Below are 17,755 nucleotides of genomic sequence, written 5' to 3'. Positions count from 1 at the left end.
CCCCCCTCCAGTGCAGTCCCCTGAGGCAGGTAGGTCACAGGCTGGAAAATACACAGGAGGATTATCCCATCTACGTGTTGTATTTGCAGATTCTTGTTTTATACATCTGAATTTGACTACTGGTGGGGGGAAGTTTAGATGGATCTTGGGTCTGACTCTTTGCAGCTGCTCTTTTTCTCTTGTATTCTACTCTTTGATGTTGAGCTAGTTGGTTTTACTTCACAGAGAGCTGCTCTGTTCTGTGATTTCTTCCCAATGTGAGCCTCTCCTGACTACAGCAGGATTTTTCTAACATCCTTGAAAAGCACAGAATGAATTCTGTTCCAAGGAACCGTATGGTAGATTAGAGAAGATGTGTTAATCAACATGTTTTCTTAAGGTTTCAGGTTTTTTCCAGTGTTGCAGGTGATGCAACAGCTTTGTACAGTTCAGTTTCAGAGGCACAATGATAATCAAGATATTGTCACAGCAGTTTGGGCTTATGGGATATCTTAATTCAAAATCCTTTTTCCAGCTGTGCTGGGAGCATGCTTGGTAACAGGAAGATTTAGGGACTGCCTGTGGAGAAGAGATACAAAAATCTCCTTCCCTCCCACCACCAGTCTTGGATGCTTAGTTAGAATTTTGTTTAAAAAAAAAAAGACAGACACAACTTTTTGTTGTTAGATCATTTCCAGATTTTGTGTTTGTTCTTATGTGTCTGGATAGCAATAGGTGTTCCTGTATCTGGTGTCAGTACAAAGGATGGAGAGCATGGTGTATTTCATCTGGCTTGTGGACCCTCAGTATTTTTCATGTTGTTCTTGGCTAATGCTAAAGACACATTTTAATTTGTGGCTTTCCAAAATCATCTGCTGCCCTCAGGAAGAAGATTCCTTCCCTGTTAGGATAGTGTTTTGTTGTGCATGAGATCAGAAAGAATATTGCAAGCTAAAAATTCCTTTCTTCTCTCCCAAAATGCAACCAGCCCAAGGCAGCACCTGTCCCCGTGTGCACAGCAGGCACCTGTAAGGCTGGTGGCGAGATGGGAGTCTGCTTCCCTTTAAAGCAAAAGCTTTGGGCTGGTCAGCATCACGAACTGAGTTGCTTGCCTTTTTTTCTTTCTTCCAGCACTGGGATGTGTTTCGGACAATTACAGAAGTTTTCATCCTGGTTCCTGCCTTGGTTGGCCTAAAGGGTAATCTTGAGATGACACTGGCATCCAGGCTCTCTACAGCTGTGAGTGTTAACAAGGTGGTGATGGGGTGTGTGTGGGGAGGTGGGAGATTAGCAGGACACATCAGGAGATTCTGCATTTATATAACCATACTGTGTGTATGAGACATGCCCTTTTCTGCTAAGTAGAAACTAGTGGTGTGTGAGTGTTGAAATAATGTGTTTGCCCTCATTTTGTAACTGGAACAGAGAATTTCCATCTGTGCTTTGAAGGTGAATTAATCCCTGGGTGGCCAGTTGCTGATATTTGGGACCCTGTGACACGTGAAGGAGACAAAGCCAGGGCTCCTAAGCTGTCATCTTCAGTATTGGATTGCTTTTCTTTGGGTACTGATCCTTGAGAGACCCAGGGCTTCCCAGCAATTCTACCTTGGGGAAAGCAGACTGAGGCTTCTTGATACCTGCAGTAGCTTTTGCTACTCTGGATTTTATCTCTCCTATCTCCCTGAGCAGTTGTGTTTGCTTTGGGCTGTTTGTATGGCACGTCTCAGGAGAAACTGGAGCTTAACAGAGCAATTTAGGGGGAATGAAAGAGGAAAACTGGTTTATTTTGTTCAACTTTTGATCTATGAGGGATGAGGTGGATGTGCCCACTCCACCTTTAGCTGGGTGCTCTGCAGTCACCCTGCACCTGTCTCTCTTGGCTCCTAGGCTAACACTGGACAGATGGATGATGCCCAGAAGCAATGGAAAATGGCCACCTGCAATTTAGCCCTTATCCAGGTGAGTAACTTCAGCTGGGAGAGGAAAAAGGCCCTTTTCTCTTGCTGTGCTGCATCCCAACAGCATCTGTTCCCAGCAGTGCTGGACCCAGAGCTATTGATTAGGGGCAGGTATTCTCAACAGAGCCAAGCAAAGCCCAGGACTTGACCTCCAATATAGTTCTGTGTGGCCCCAGAGTTTGTAGTTTAGCTGCAAAACATCTACACATTCAGTGCCTTTATTGACAAACTGAAATAATGGAAAAAAACCCTCCTTTTGCACTGGGAACTGTGGCACAATGTGTGTTTCACAACAGCCCCTAGATAAAGTCTGTCATTTACTGGCAATGTTTGAGATTCAGCCTTGAGCAGGAGGAGAGAGATGGAAGAAATGTGCCTCTTATAGCTTTTTCTGCTTGTTTAAATCCAGCAACCAGCCTAGAGGTTGCACATGGCAAGGCCACTGGGCTTGCAACATATGTCTGTGTGCTTTTCCTTATCTCCTTCCACAGCTTTCAGCTTGCTAGGAGTGCTGTGTTGATGGGGAGCCCGTTTTTTGTGTTGACTAGGGAGGGCTATTCCTTTGCTGATGGACTCGGTGTCCTTTGCTGAAGTGTTATCTGCCCTTTGCAAGCCTCAAGAGTTTTTCTCCAACAAGGATGCTGCTTAAATACAGCAGCAATCAGCCTCTCTGCAAGGCTTTGCCCTCCTAGCTGTGTGCCAACGCATGGAGCCAGGACTGCCTGGGACCAGACATGGATGATTGCTCACCAGCTGTCTTTTGGCCCCCAGGTCCAGGCCACTGTGGTGGGACTTCTGGCTGCCATTGCTGCTGTGATCCTGGGAGCCATCTCCAAGGGCTCTGTGGAGCTGAGCCAGGCTGCTGTGCTGTGTGCCAGCAGTGTCACCACAGCCTTCATAGCGGCGCTTTCTCTCGGTGGGTTGGTTTGGTTCCTCTGATCAAACACGCAACACTCAGGTGTGGAAAAAATCTGTCCCTTCTGCCAGGAAGGCCCAGCTGACATTCTTTTGGTCTGTCGAAGGGAGGAGGGATGCAGGCAGCATTAGTCGTGCGTCTGCTGCTTTCACCTCCCTGCATCCTACCTTTGCTTCTCTTCTCCCGGGATCTGTTGTTTGCTGGGCTCTCGGCATCCACAGCAGCAATCCAAAGGTCCCACTTCACATGACATGGGGAAAATGCCTGCTGCTATGTGAGGGCATGCACATATGCACACACACATGCACACTAACTTTCCACATGCATCTTGGGTGACACATTTGCCACCTACAGTGGCCCTTTCCTAGAGGAGGATGAACTAGCGCCATGCACCAAGCAGGGTACTGACAGTCTGTTAGCAGGCAGCTGCAGAGCAGGGACTTGGGGCACCTAATGCTGCATGGAGATTGTGGCCAGCCCGGGGGCTTGTCTGCTGGGAGCTCTGAGCCAGACAGGCCCTCCCCTGGCTGTTCCTCTTGCGAGGGAAATGGGATGGGGTGGAGGAGTAGGAGCTGCTCTGTGCAGGCTGAAGATGCTCAGTTTGCAGGTTTGCCATGCGAGGGCAGCACGGCTCCCTGAATAGAGGGAGCTGGCAGAGTTAGGTACAGCAAGTTTTCTAAATGAAAGGGGCAAGTTGGAACAAGTGCATATCCTGAAGCTGGAGTCAAAGGGTGACTGTAGATGCCTTTGATGAAAAACATGGGATGAGGCAGTTGCTCAAAGAGAAAATGAGCAGCCCAGCTTTCATTATACTCTTCCCTTCAATCTCCCAGCTCGGTGTGATAAAAAGAGGCTTGGCTGCTCTACTATCACAGGCTTTCAGCTTGCATTGGTTTCTTCCCTGGACATGGTCACAGGTGGCCTGTGTGTAGGTGTGCACAATAAGGAGCTGCTATTTTTATGACCAGGGAGGGAAGCAGCATGAACTGCGCTGTGGGGAGGGGAACGTGCACGTCTGGGAGGGATTTTGTGGAGAATGCCATGTTGTGTGAGGATATGTTTCTGTAGAAGGGATGCTGAAACAGGGAAGGTGCACACTTGGCACTTGTAGGGCAGAGACAGTGCCCCTGTGTTTGCTCAGCTTTGGTGGGCCTGTGCAAACAGGCATAGAGAGGTTGTGAGCTGGAGAGAACCACCATTTCTTAGGCTTCTTTCAGTGCATTCTGTCAGCCATGGAAGGACTTTGAGGAGATGTCAGACATCTTGTCTCAGGGCTGCCCTTGGTAGTCACACGTGAGTGGAGGCTGGCCAGGCAGGGTTTATTCCAGGTTCCTCTTCCACAGGCCTACGAGAGATCTGATGGCTCAGGTATTCCCACATGTTCATCAAGGTTTGGATTTGCACTCTTAACTTACCTGGACAAGCAAAACTTCCCTCCTCTCCAACAGTGCTGAAAAGCAGATTCATTTACAGATGCAGCTCAGAGGATAGGAGGAAAAAGGTGATGTGGGGCACCTTCATAACCCCTTGACTCCAGGGCTGCTCACAGCATCAACATCCACCTCGTACAAATTAAAGCAGCCCCAGAGACTCTGGAACACAAGGGGTCAGTCTGATGGTTAGTCTTTTAGCCAGTCTAGAAGGCTAATTCAGGCTACTGCAAGGAAGCTTCTTGTTGGTTCAAGCTCAGAAATTTTGGTCTAATATGGCAAATATTTTTGTGTTGTGGAATTCAGAGCAGGGGATGGCACCAGGAGGCTGTGCATGCCTGCTGTGTGCTTATCTAGGAGCGTGCTTCATGCCTGGTCCTGCTTCAAGGCAGCAAAGATTAGGCTGCTCAGGAGGGGAGCTTCTGCATTTGGGCTGCCTGCTGGATCTCTTTGATCCCTGGAATTTGCTTGTGTGCCTCTGGGCCTTTGGGGCACAAGGGCAGAGTCATGCCCTTCAGGATGGTGAAAGCAAGAGTAGAAATTCCTGGGGATGTCCAATCCCCAGCTGTGTGGTACTGCTGTGGGCAATATGCTTCTTGCTGTCTCAGACCCCATGTCCTTCTGGGAACCAGAACAGCAACTCTGGGGTGAAACACAGCAAAATGCATTCTCTGGTGCCTGCTCTCTGTCTTTTCTAGGTCTGGTGATGATTGGTGTGATCATCGGAGCAAGGAAAGTTGGGATCAATCCAGACAATGTTGCCACACCCATAGCAGCAAGCCTTGGAGACTTGATAACCCTTTCCCTGCTGGCAGGAATCAGCAGCACACTCTTCAAATACATAGGTACAGTGTCTAGCAGGGATCTGCAGCTCAGCGAGGGAGGGAAGAGTCCTTGTGAAATTATTGCAGGGTGCTTACCCAGTTTTGGGATGTCTCAGAATGCAGGCTGTCATGTCACTGCGGTAGAAAAATTACCAAAGAGGCTTGTTTTCCAGGCTTTCTTTTAGTAGCAAACTGGAAGGCAGAGCCTAAGAAACACAACTGGAATTTGTGAAAGAAATTACTAATGTGTGTTGCACAGCTTTGGAACAGAAGGTTAACATATGTGACACTGACTCTGTTCCTGCATCTGTTGCTAGCCAAGCATAACTACTTACTGTGCATGGGTAATAGCAGGTCCTTTCTCACAAAGCTATTACAGGGTTTTGGCCTTTGTGAAATACTCTTGTATCTTCTCATGTGGAGAGTTGTGGATGAACAAGTTATTATCAAACTGGAGGGAGGGAGGCAATGCTGCTTTGGTTTATGCTCACAGGACTCTGAGTAGGAGTTGTGGCTATGGCATCAACTGTGCTGCTGGTTGGCAAAGACTTGGGCACCTCTTGACTCTGAAAAGCTCAAAATATGTTGCAACTTGGTGGTGTCTGCCTGAGTGCCGCTTGTAAAGTGCCAGGCTATTTACTGTGAGCCTAACCTAGAACAGAAAGAGGAAAATACAAATATCTGACAAACTCAGCACCACTTGAAACCCAAACTGGTGCTTTAGACTGTGAGCAGAAGCAGCGACGCGGCTGTTCTTAGTTTGCATAACTTGTTCCATATGCCAGCAAGTGAGAGAGAGGAGTACATATTGCAGGGAGAGGCCCACAAATTCCTTCTGTCCAGTCCTCCTTGAGCTTTAGAGGTGCATTTATTTAATAAACTTTTTCCATGACGCCCTTACAGCTGCCTCTGCAAAGCTAGTTTGTTTCTCAGTCTCTATGCTTCTGATAACATCTCCCAGGGAGCACATGGCAGAACAACATGATAACCGCTGTGGTTGTGACCAGAGACCATTTGTGATGTTTTCAGAGTAGTTTAAATAGCCTCTTGAGGTGGAAAATACTAAGCACACAGACATTTAGTCTGCATGAAGTGAAGCAGTTAGGAGGAAAGCACTGTTGATGTTGGTTGAATAAATCCATTTCCCTCCCCAGTGTGCAGCAAGGGACAGGTCATGCTGTGACAACTTCTTGGTCTTACCAAAATGTATCCTTAAAAAATACTAGTGAATCTGTAAAATTTGGGAGTACTCTGTGCCATCTGATGCAGCACCATCTCCTTCTGCAGAATATCTTTTTGCATATGAATGTTTTCAAATATTTTAAAAAATCAACCCTGGTTCTTCCCAGTCCTCCATAATGGAGATGCAAATTGTGCCAAAGGGTTGCAGCTTGCTTGTGGGCTGGCTGGGAGAGAATGTGGCAGAACTGGAATGTGGAGACCGAAGTCCATTTTCCTACCAGGTGTCATTTTGTGGGTTTTGATAAGGTTTGATAGACTCTTGTGCTCCTTGTCTGCATTATTTAAGAAGGAAACAACAAGGAGTGGAGGTAGGAGGTCCAGTAGAGCAGCTAAATCTGTCATACAACTCATCTGTCCTAAATTACTCCAGGTGATAAAGTGCACTGGCAAAACAGCAGCTATTTACACCCCAGAAGAGGATGCATTTCAGCCACATGTCAAGTGTTTGCCTCTTTGCGTAAGAGCTCTTGACTCATGGAAAATATCACATCAGTGCTGTCTCATCCAGTTAGCCCAAGGCCCTGGCAATGTCGTTTTTGAAAAATGCACACTTTTGAGCCTGCTTTGCCTCCAAGATTACCTGCAAAATCTGTGTTACAACCCGCTAGCTTTGGCCCAACACAGAGAACAGATGGAGAGCTTTGTGGAAGAAGCATTTTTATATCACACGGGTTGGCATCATCCCCATTGCTTGAAGGTGCTTCTCATGCTTCTGAGTCATGTTTATTTTCTTTTAGTGCTGCACATCTACTTATTTTTTAATTCCTTTGCTTTTAAAGGTCAGTTCAAGGTTATGCCCCTACTGAATGGAAAAAGTACCTAATGGAAGCACATTTAAGCTTGTATGAAAGAAACCCCAGATCTTAACTGGCTTATACGTGCAAGAGAACATTTGTTCCTACAGAGCAGACCAGCTGCTCAGGAATTTTGCTAGCTTGTCATCAAAAGTACCTATTACCTCTTGTTTCAGGTGAAGGCATAAGGTGTCTGTCAGACATGTGATGCAGGTTGCACACAGGAGCTTCCCCCTTGCCCTGCTTGGCACCCTGAAGCCAGAAATTTTGTAACTTTTTGTCTTGCTTAGTTGGAGATGGAGTTGGAGATGTGCTCATCTTCAAATATAACTTACTTTGAATCCTGCTGATTTTCAAATCCTCTAGCAGTGAATTTCAGGGGTTAACTGTGGATTTCTGTGGTGGAGGGAGGTAGTTTTGTGGGGAATATCTTGGTTCATGTAATTTTTCTGCTGACATAACTCAGCTGGAGCGAGAGCCCTGCTGCCTTTCTTCCAGACTTAGTGCAATATTATTTTGGCAACCTGTGAAGCCAGGGGCATTTAATTCAAGATTTCTTTTCTTTGTCAGATATGAAATACCTTTCTCCTCTGATCTGTGCTGTCTTCATTCTCATGATCCCTCTCTGGGTTGCTATTGCCAAGCAAAGTCCTTCCCTTGCTGAAGTCCTGAAATCTGGATGGCAGCCAGTCATTGTCGCAATGAGCATCAGCAGGTAAACTGAGGAACTGCTCCCAAGTCCTTGCACACTTGCATGCTGCAGGGAGACACTATGTTCCTTTAGGAAGCCATCAAAAGTGAAATTAGAAGGACATCAGAAGGGTATTTTTCCAGTGCTTCTCAGCCATTCGTGTCCCTCCAGCAGGCTGTGAGCAGATAAGGAGACCAGAAATTACTGGAAAACTCAAGTCATTGTTTCAAGTCTCACTCTCATAGCCATGTACCACCTGAGTGTGTAGAGTGCAAGCTAGAAAACCAAAAAGGGAGGTGATGACAGCCATCACAAGTAGTCAGACTTCACCCTCCTTTTTATCCAGCTGTAAAGACAGAAGACTGGTGAGTGTAGAGCCAGGTAGTTCATTCCATCCGTGCTACATCTTTCAGACTCAGGTAAGATCTGGGACAGAATTTTGAAAGCTGCTAAGAGAAACAGAAATCTGTACTGAGGGAGAGTGTATGTTTTCGGAGGATGTATAATTTGGGGAATACTCATGTATATACACTTGTGTATTTTGGGCTACTATCAGTTTAGCTCAAGGGTAGGCAAGGAGCTCTTCCTGATCTCATTATGTCATTAACAAAAACTGTGAGGCAATTATCAGTGGAAACTGAGCTGTAAAAGGAGTAAATGGGGAATAGTCCAGACCTGGCAAGGGGGAAGAAGCAGTAACTCATCTCAGTGAGCTATTTTCACAGCATAGAAATTGCCCTGGGAAGAGAGATTGATCCACCCTCATTCCCTGTGCTTTTTTAACAGCATTGGTGGGCTTATCTTGGACAAAACTGTAACTGACCCAAACTTTGAAGGCATGGCAGTTTTCACACCGGTGATTAATGGTAGGTTGGGCAGAGTAGGTAAATATGCATGCTTTTATTTATACTTCCTCCTCCTCCCCAAGAGTTGTGGTATCCACTGTTGACCCTAAACAGAGACCTGTGTTCAAGTCCCTGCTCTCAGCAAGAGTGAAAATGAAGCTGCTGGTCCCCATTACATCCCTACTTACTCGTATCTTGCAGTGTCTCTGGAGAAAAATAGTAGGCAGGGCTGAAAAATACTGGCAAAGCTGTGGGAAGGGTTAACAACATCTGATAATTGTCTCTGAGAGCTATGTTGAAACCTTCACTTCGATAACATCAAACCTACCAAGAATGTCACAATAAATCCATATTCCCTGTCACTCTCCACTCAGCAATTTAAGATTAATATGTCAAGATATTATGTGTGTGTGTATATACATATAAAAAGCTTATATTTATATATAGACTATATATAGGGATGAGATATAGATATATATATATACACACACCATCTTTTATGTGTATATTTGTATTTCTTTGAAGCCTCACAGTAGTTTTATACACACACATACCAGTACAAACTGCTGGGGATCCTGGCATCACTGAGGATCTGCTGGGTTGTTTTTCTGCTGTTGTAGTGTTCTTGCAGGCCAGACCCATTCCAGGGGAAACCAATGTTCCTAGGGCAGACCTGGCCTTATGCTACCCTCAAAGCATGGTGTCCTCTTGCAGCGCCTGAGGGTGACACCCAGCTGTCACCTTACTGGATCTGCATAAAGACAGCCATAAAGACAAGCTTTTTCCAGCATGGTTAGCCCAAGAGCCTGATTGGGAAAGTACATCAACAGCAAATTAGTTGAACAATGATTGACCCAGACATGGCTCTGTGGGGGCGGGCGACCTGTTTGGCAGAGCTGGTGACAGTTACACAGCTCCCTGTGTCTCTGCATAGGTAGCTCTTCACTTTGCACCTGAAGAGGAGTCCTGCAAGGCATGGTAGTGCAGAGTTCAGAAGACTTCCTCCTTGAGCTATGTCAAGATGGCATTAGCATTTTCACTTTCATTCTGCTCTGGCAAATCTCACATTTAATGATGGAGTGTTTTCTTCTTCAAGGATTGGAAAACATGAGAAGCCTGTAGGATATGGCTCACTGTAATCTCTTCAGTGGCATTACTACCCTGCAAATACTCAGGGTGGTGGAGGTTTGCTCCATAGATCATCATCCCTCTATTTACTGCTAGAAAACTTAGCTGCTTTTTCCTATTTGCAAGAATGAATCAGTCTGGAATAAATTAATTGCCTTTTAATTACCTAACATAGTTGGGCTCTGATTCTTTCTCAGATGATTCCTTCTCATTTAACCAGTGTGTTAACCAGTCTTCAGACAGACATATAATCACTCTCTGTTTGTTTTGGTTTAAACAATAATGGCTCTCTAGGTGAGTAAATCCAAGCAGTGGCCACGAGCAGCATCTGCCATTGCCTGTGCTGCCTTCCCCAGGTGTTGCTCACAGACTGCATCAAACCAGGTGCAATTACACCATCTTCAGAGGCCACGTGGCATTTACAGCTGGTGCTGGGAAGCAAGGGAAAATGTTTACAATAAAGCAGTCAGAGGGACGTGATCACTGGAGCCTTCCTTATTTCTAAGAGTCGGTCCTGCTGAGTGAACAGTGCATCATCATTGTGACACGTAGGATGAGGTTTTCTCTTTCCCTCACTAGTGCTTTCAGTGAGCTTATATATGAATGCAGATCAGCTCAACTTGGGCTAGGTTTTAGACTGATGTTTCCTGCTGTGGTGAAGGTGGCTTATAGGTTCCTGTGTTTTGTCCTCACAGGTGTTGGAGGGAATCTGGTCGCCATCCAGGCCAGCCGTATTTCCACATTCCTGCACTTCTGGAGCATGCCTGGAGTTTTGCCATACAAGATGAGGCAGAATTGGCCCAACCCATGCACCACATTCTTCTCATCAGGTAGACCTTGAACTCTAGGTGTCCATGTCTCAAGGCCTGTCATCACAGATAGCTCCTTTATCAAGCCTGGTTGGCAAAGGACTAGGTGGGTTTCAAAGGCAGAACTCCCTTTCCCCCTGACAGGGAAGACAGTCAGATTAGAGAGCATCTTTGCCCATCTTTGCAGTGGGCAGCTTGAAAAAAACCTTGTGGCATACTTGCTCATTGACATGCAAAGAAATTGGCCTTCAGGGAGCACTAGATAAAGTAATTGAAAAAGATTCTCAGATTTGATCTAATATAAAGTAATTTTAACTGTGACCAGCCTAGAGCAATCAGCTGTGGGCAGAGGGGTGAATAGAGCATAACCTTGCTGAAAATCAGCAGTCCTTCCATCTTCAGCAATGGATAAACCTCAGCATCAGCAGAACTGGATTTGGGTCTGTTGTCTTTTTAGATTGCAGGTTCCTTTTGATTTTCCCTGCTAAGCTGGGATCTGCTGTTAAAACAAACTGAACACTGGGAAAGTGGGTTGCAGCAAGGCAGAGCAGAAGCAGTAGGAGGCACAGAGCAGATGAGAGGAGTATTTGGAAGGAGTGGATCAGCATGGAGCACGTCTTTGGCAAATAGTTTCAGTGCTAGACAAAGCTGCTGGGATAATACTGCAGATGCTCCTGATGGCTGTGTGATCTAGACAAGGTGTTAGCAATGTGGCTGGTGGGAGGGGACAGCCCCAAGTCTATGCGTTCCTCCCCCAGCCATCTGCAGCTGCTGTCATCATAGCTTCTGTCTCTGTGCCCTGCAGAGGTGAATTCCAAGTCAGCCCGAGTCCTGTTCCTCCTGGTTGTCCCAGGGCACCTTGTGTTCCTCTACACCATCCATCTGCTGCAAGGAGGCCACACATCTCTGTCCTTCACCTTTGTGATGTTCTATCTGACTGCTGCTCTACTGCAGGTAAATCCTAAACTTTTATGTGGAAGGAGCCTCTCAGATACCATGAAAACAAAGCAGTCTCCAGGCTAAACAGGAGTCATGGTCAAGTTTCCAACAGCAGCCCCCATTTCTGAGCATTTCATGTGCGCTTCCTACCAACCCTCGTGTCTTCTGTGGGCCCAGTAATAATTGACCCAGATTGCCAGGATCTGGTTTCCTGCATTGACATGACTGCCCTGAAGGGTGAGTGAGCGATCAGACATGGTATGAGGAACAACTTATCATCATCCACTCTGAGTGTGCAGGGACATAGTTAGCAAGGAGGTATCTCTTGCTGTAGGTGGTACCTTGTTTCACCATGTTCACATCCGGAGTCTCTAAGCCCCGAGTATTTCTAGACTGCCACTGGTCATCCCAATCAGGGTAAAGTGAGAGGCTATAAACCCCAGCCAGCAGATTTCCCCACTCATTTTGGAAACAAGTTTCATATATCATGGTGAAGACCCAGGTGATCCCTCTGGGCAGGGCAATATGGGTCAAAAGTGAAAGGAAAACCCAGTCCTGAGCAGTTCATCTTCAAGAGTAAAGGTTCTGGGTAGGCAATGGGCAGTTTATCCAGGTTTTTCTGCCTGTTCCCTTTCACTGTTTGCCTGCCCTGTAAACTTTGTCTTCTCACTCAGAAATGTATGTGGCTGTTGCTTAAAGTCACAGAGGCTTTGACTTCACTCGCCCTTTTCAATCAGTGATTCATTAATTGGCAGGGTGAGGTAGCTGGCTCCAAGCTTTGCCTTAGAAGCAGCCTCATGTCTGTGGGTGAATTCCTTATGTGTGTAAACAATCCATTTTCCTCAACCTTTGCACAACCCTAGGCCCAGCAGCACAGCCATAGTTGTAAAGGAAAATATTTATTCTCCTATGCATGGAGGTAACTCCTCAACCAGAGCCAAGCATAAAAACACACAGAATAAATGGCAGTGAAAAGAGCAGAATCCCAGCAACGCCACTGACCTTGAAAGATTCCCATGGAGGACAGTGGGGGCAGAATATTCTCAGCCTGGTTCTTTCTTCCCATCCATTACTCTTTACAGTGAAACACAGAAAGAAAGAGAGGGGCAAGTTTGGGTCAGCTCGAGGAAGCTGTAAGAGAAAGATCAGAGGGCTAGAAAACATGACCTGGGAGGAACAATTGAATGGACTGGGGTTAGCTATTCCAAAGAAGAGAGGCTTGGGAAAAATCTGGTTAACAGCCTTTAAACTACCAAGATTTTGTAGGGAGGGACAGAATAACATTTTCTCTGCAGTCACTAGGGATGAAACATGAAATCATGGGTTTCAAATAGAAAAGGGCAGATTTATGTCGGACCTTGGGAAAAACAAGAACAGAAAAAAAAAAAAGCCATGGGACTGCTTGCTCAGCATGTGGCATCTCTGTTTTGGAGGGTTGTTTAGCATAGGTTGAACAAACGACCATCAGGAAAGCTGTGGACATATTTGATCCTGTATTGAGCCACAGGAATAGTCTATATAAAACTCTTGAGTTTCCATCCAGCTTTAGTTTCTGTGATTCTGTTATTCAATTTGCTTCCCCCATTTCTCCTCCTTCCTCTTCCCCCCATCCAGCATGCTGTTTTCACCTTTAGAAATGCCACTTCTGGCTTTGGTTCCTGTTGTGTGGCTGTCTCCCATGGAGGGACCACAGATGTGGGGTGCAAACTCTCTCTCCCTCCTTAATTCAATTAACTAGGCAGTCTTTAATCTTTAACCAAAGTATTTTTTTTCCTCCGGTTTTCTCTTTCCCTCACTAGTGCTTTCAGTGAGCTTATATATGAATGCAGATCAGCTCAACTTGGGCTAGGTTTTAGACTGATGTTTCCTGCTGTGGTGAAGGTGGCTTATAGGTTCCTGTGTTTTGTCCTCACAGGTGTTGGAGGGAATCTGGTCGCCATCCAGGCCAGCCGTATTTCCACATTCCTGCACTTCTGGAGCATGCCTGGAGTTTTGCCATACAAGATGAGGCAGAATTGGCCCAACCCATGCACCACATTCTTCTCATCAGGTAGACCTTGAACTCTAGGTGTCCATGTCTCAAGGCCTGTCATCACAGATAGCTCCTTTATCAAGCCTGGTTGGCAAAGGACTAGGTGGGTTTCAAAGGCAGAACTCCCTTTCCCCCTGACAGGGAAGACAGTCAGATTAGAGAGCATCTTTGCCCATCTTTGCAGTGGGCAGCTTGAAAAAAACCTTGTGGCATACTTGCTCATTGACATGCAAAGAAATTGGCCTTCAGGGAGCACTAGATAAAGTAATTGAAAAAGATTCTCAGATTTGATCTAATATAAAGTAATTTTAACTGTGACCAGCCTAGAGCAATCAGCTGTGGGCAGAGGGGTGAATAGAGCATAACCTTGCTGAAAATCAGCAGTCCTTCCATCTTCAGCAATGGATAAACCTCAGCATCAGCAGAACTGGATTTGGGTCTGTTGTCTTTTTAGATTGCAGGTTCCTTTTGATTTTCCCTGCTAAGCTGGGATCTGCTGTTAAAACAAACTGAACACTGGGAAAGTGGGTTGCAGCAAGGCAGAGCAGAAGCAGTAGGAGGCACAGAGCAGATGAGAGGAGTATTTGGAAGGAGTGGATCAGCATGGAGCACGTCTTTGGCAAATAGTTTCAGTGCTAGACAAAGCTGCTGGGATAATACTGCAGATGCTCCTGATGGCTGTGTGATCTAGACAAGGTGTTAGCAATGTGGCTGGTGGGAGGGGACAGCCCCAAGTCTATGCGTTCCTCCCCCAGCCATCTGCAGCTGCTGTCATCATAGCTTCTGTCTCTGTGCCCTGCAGAGGTGAATTCCAAGTCAGCCCGAGTCCTGTTCCTCCTGGTTGTCCCAGGGCACCTTGTGTTCCTCTACACCATCCATCTGCTGCAAGGAGGCCACACATCTCTGTCCTTCACCTTTGTGATGTTCTATCTGACTGCTGCTCTACTGCAGGTAAATCCTAAACTTTTATGTGGAAGGAGCCTCTCAGATACCATGAAAACAAAGCAGTCTCCAGGCTAAACAGGAGTCATGGTCAAGTTTCCAACAGCAGCCCCCATTTCTGAGCATTTCATGTGCGCTTCCTACCAACCCTCGTGTCTTCTGTGGGCCCAGTAATAATTGACCCAGATTGCCAGGATCTGGTTTCCTGCATTGACATGACTGCCCTGAAGGGTGAGTGAGCGATCAGACATGGTATGAGGAACAACTTATCATCATCCACTCTGAGTGTGCAGGGACATAGTTAGCAAGGAGGTATCTCTTGCTGTAGGTGGTACCTTGTTTCACCATGTTCACATCCGGAGTCTCTAAGCCCCGAGTATTTCTAGACTGCCACTGGTCATCCCAATCAGGGTAAAGTCAGAGGCTATAAACCCCAGCCAGCAGATTTCCCCACTCATTTTGGAAACAAGTTTCATATATCATGGTGAAGACCCAGGTGATCCCTCTGGGCAGGGCAATATGGGTCAAAAGTGAAAGGAAAACCCAGTCCTGAGCAGTTCATCTTCAAGAGTAAAGGTTCTGGGTAGGCAATGGGCAGTTTATCCAGGTTTTTCTGCCTGTTCCCTTTCACTGTTTGCCTGCCCCGTAAACTTTGTCTTCTCACTCAGAAATGTATGTGGCTGTTGCTTAAAGTCACAGAGGCTTTGACTTCACTCGCCCTTTTCAATCAGTGATTCATTAATTGGCAGGGTGAGGTAGCTGGCTCCAAGCTTTGCCTTAGAAGCAGCCTCATGTCTGTGGGTGAATTCCTTATGTGTGTAAACAATCCATTTTCCTCAACCTTTGCACAACCCTAGGCCCAGCAGCACAGCCATAGTTGTAAAGGAAAATATTTATTCTCCTATGCATGGAGGTAACTCCTCAACCAGAGCCAAGCATGAAAACACACAGAATAAATGGCAGTGAAAAGAGCAGAATCCCAGCAACGCCACTGACCTTGAAAGATTCCCATGGAGGACAGTGGGGGCAGAATATTCTCAGCCTGGTTCTTTCTTCCCATCCATTACTCTTTACAGTGAAACACAGAAAGAAAGAGAGGGGCAAGTTTGGGTCAGCTCGAGGAAGCTGTAAGAGAAAGATCAGAGGGCTAGAAAACATGACCTGGGAGGAACAATTGAATGGACTGGGGTTAGCTATTCCAAAGAAGAGAGGCTTGGGAAAAATCTGGTTAACAGCCTTTAAACTACCAAGATTTTGTAGGGAGGGACAGAATAACATTTTCTCTGCAGTCACTAGGGATGAAACATGAAATCATGGGTTTCAAATAGAAAAGGGCAGATTTATGTCGGACCTTGGGAAAAACAAGAACAGAAAAAAAAAAAAGCCATGGGACTGCTTGCTCAGCATGTGGCATCTCTGTTTTGGAGGGTTGTTTAGCATAGGTTGAACAAACGACCATCAGGAAAGCTGTGGACATATTTGATCCTGTATTGAGCCACAGGAATAGTCTATATAAAACTCTTGAGTTTCCATCCAGCTTTAGTTTCTGTGATTCTGTTATTCAATTTGCTTCCCCCATTTCTCCTCCTTCCTCTTCCCCCCATCCAGCATGCTGTTTTCACCTTTAGAAATGCCACTTCTGGCTTTGGTTCCTGTTGTGTGGCTGTCTCCCATGGAGGGACCACAGATGTGGGGTGCAAACTCTCTCTCCCTCCTTAATTCAATTAACTAGGCAGTCTTTAATCTTTAACCAAAGTATTTTTTTTCCTCCATCTGTTTATCAGAATCAGGAATGAAATAGGAATTAAAAGTAATCACAACAAAGATTGAAAAACTGTTGAGATGAAAAAAAATTAATTATTTTTTTTTTTTTTTTTTAATATGTCACTGCTGCTTGGGATAACTTTGATGCAAAAACTGCCTCAAACTCCAGTTGTCCACTGAGACTGTTAGGAAAAACAAAATAGATGCAATCTGAATTTCTAATGGAAAAAAGGATTAAGAGAAAAAAACCTGGCCATAAACTTACCCTTTGGGGCTGCCTGCATATTCCCAGTAGCCCTTTTTCTGATGGGGTGAATGGGAGCACTCCTGTTTGTGGCATGGGAAGTAGGAACTGTTCCTTTGGAATGATGCTTTTGGTGTGGCCAGTTTCCCATTTTGGGCCACGTGATGCTGGTGAGCAGTTCCAGTGTGGTCCCCACACTTGTGGCTGGAAACATGAAGCTGTGGCACCAAGGGCAATGCCAGGCAGTGCAGGGCCCAAGGGCATGAGCCAACTACCCCTCCCAGTGCTGCTCTATCCTGCAGAGAAACAGTAGCTCTCTGGGGAAGGTGTTACCTCTCGGTGATCCCTCTTAGCTCTGGTTCCTTGGCAGTGGTCACATCATTTTGGCAGTGAGCTGGGGGAGGCTGTGCATTAGCTTTTTGCTGCCTCACAGCAGGGCCTATCTTGTCTCTCCTCAGGTGGGAATCCTGCTCTACGTGGCTGACTTAATTGTGCGCCTGATGTGGAGGAAAGCACTGGATCCAGATAATTTCTCCATCCCCTACCTCACTGCCCTGGGGGATCTCCTGGGCACCGGTTTCCTGGCCATCTGTTTCCACCTGGTTTGGCTTGTCCACGGTGCAGACATGAACCTGGGGAACTGAAGAGACCACGCACTGCTCTGCATCACTTGTGTGTCACAGTGCTTTCCTCTGGGAAAACCAAGTACTTGGTGATGAGCACTGGGTCACCCAGCTGGATTGGGCCTCCCCTGCTGTCCCTAAAGCCCCATCTCTCCTCCCCATCGTGCCTTACAGCTGGGCTCGCCCACCCTGAGGAATCAGCACCCACAGACTTGCACCCTCACAAGTGAGTAAGCTAGTTTTAAGCTGCTCATGCCTGCTCCTGGCAAACAAGGCATCAAGGAGCATTTGGACCATTTGTAATAAGTGAACATTTTTATCAGTTTCAGTCCCTAGCACTGACAGAGCCTGTGGCACTGCTCCTGGCCTGCTGAGGTCACTGCATCTGATTCCTGCAAGTGGATCTTGCAACCTCTCCATCCTGCTCTGACTTTCCATCAAGGGAAAGTCTTTATTCACCTCCCCTTTCCCTCCTGTTGCATCCCTGGAGGAGAGCAGCAACCAGGTCTTTTAACTTGTCTTCTCTCCATTGCTCAGATGCTCAGGATCTGACGCAGTGAATTCCTCACTGGTTTGTGCCCAGAGGGAGGTTATC

General features: G+C 46.3%; 1 protein-coding gene across 3 annotated transcripts in view; it reads left to right on the top strand.

Moving 5' to 3' along the window:
- Positions 1 to 17,181, top strand: part of SLC41A3 (solute carrier family 41, member 3) — a 26,366-nt gene extending 9,185 nt beyond the window's left edge. For 2 of the 3 annotated variants that reach the window (XM_009999282.1, XM_009999284.1), the window contains exons 2-10: positions 1,111 to 1,218; positions 1,867 to 1,938; positions 2,709 to 2,853; positions 4,982 to 5,128; positions 7,714 to 7,858; positions 8,621 to 8,700; positions 10,503 to 10,637; positions 11,422 to 11,570; positions 16,996 to 17,181. In XM_009999282.1, coding sequence (XP_009997584.1) covers positions 1,111 to 1,218; positions 1,867 to 1,938; positions 2,709 to 2,853; positions 4,982 to 5,128; positions 7,714 to 7,858; positions 8,621 to 8,700; positions 10,503 to 10,637; positions 11,422 to 11,570; positions 16,996 to 17,181 — 1,167 coding nt within the window. Of the gene's footprint in view, positions 1 to 1,110; positions 1,219 to 1,866; positions 1,939 to 2,708; positions 2,854 to 4,981; positions 5,129 to 6,532; positions 6,542 to 7,713; positions 7,859 to 8,620; positions 8,701 to 10,502; positions 10,638 to 11,421; positions 11,571 to 16,995 lie in introns of all 3 variants that reach the window. The other variant, XM_009999283.1, reaches the window with a different exon arrangement.
- The last annotated feature ends 574 nt before the right edge of the window (positions 17,182 to 17,755 follow it).

The sequence above is a fragment of the Chaetura pelagica genome, unplaced genomic scaffold, assembly GCF_000747805.2.
Source record: "Chaetura pelagica isolate M959 unplaced genomic scaffold, ChaPel_1.0 scaffold316, whole genome shotgun sequence".
In the NCBI taxonomy this organism is placed as follows: domain Eukaryota; kingdom Metazoa; phylum Chordata; class Aves; order Apodiformes; family Apodidae; genus Chaetura; species Chaetura pelagica.
The sequence above is the reverse complement of the archived record's forward strand: the minus strand, read 5'-3'. Positions and strand labels throughout refer to the sequence as shown.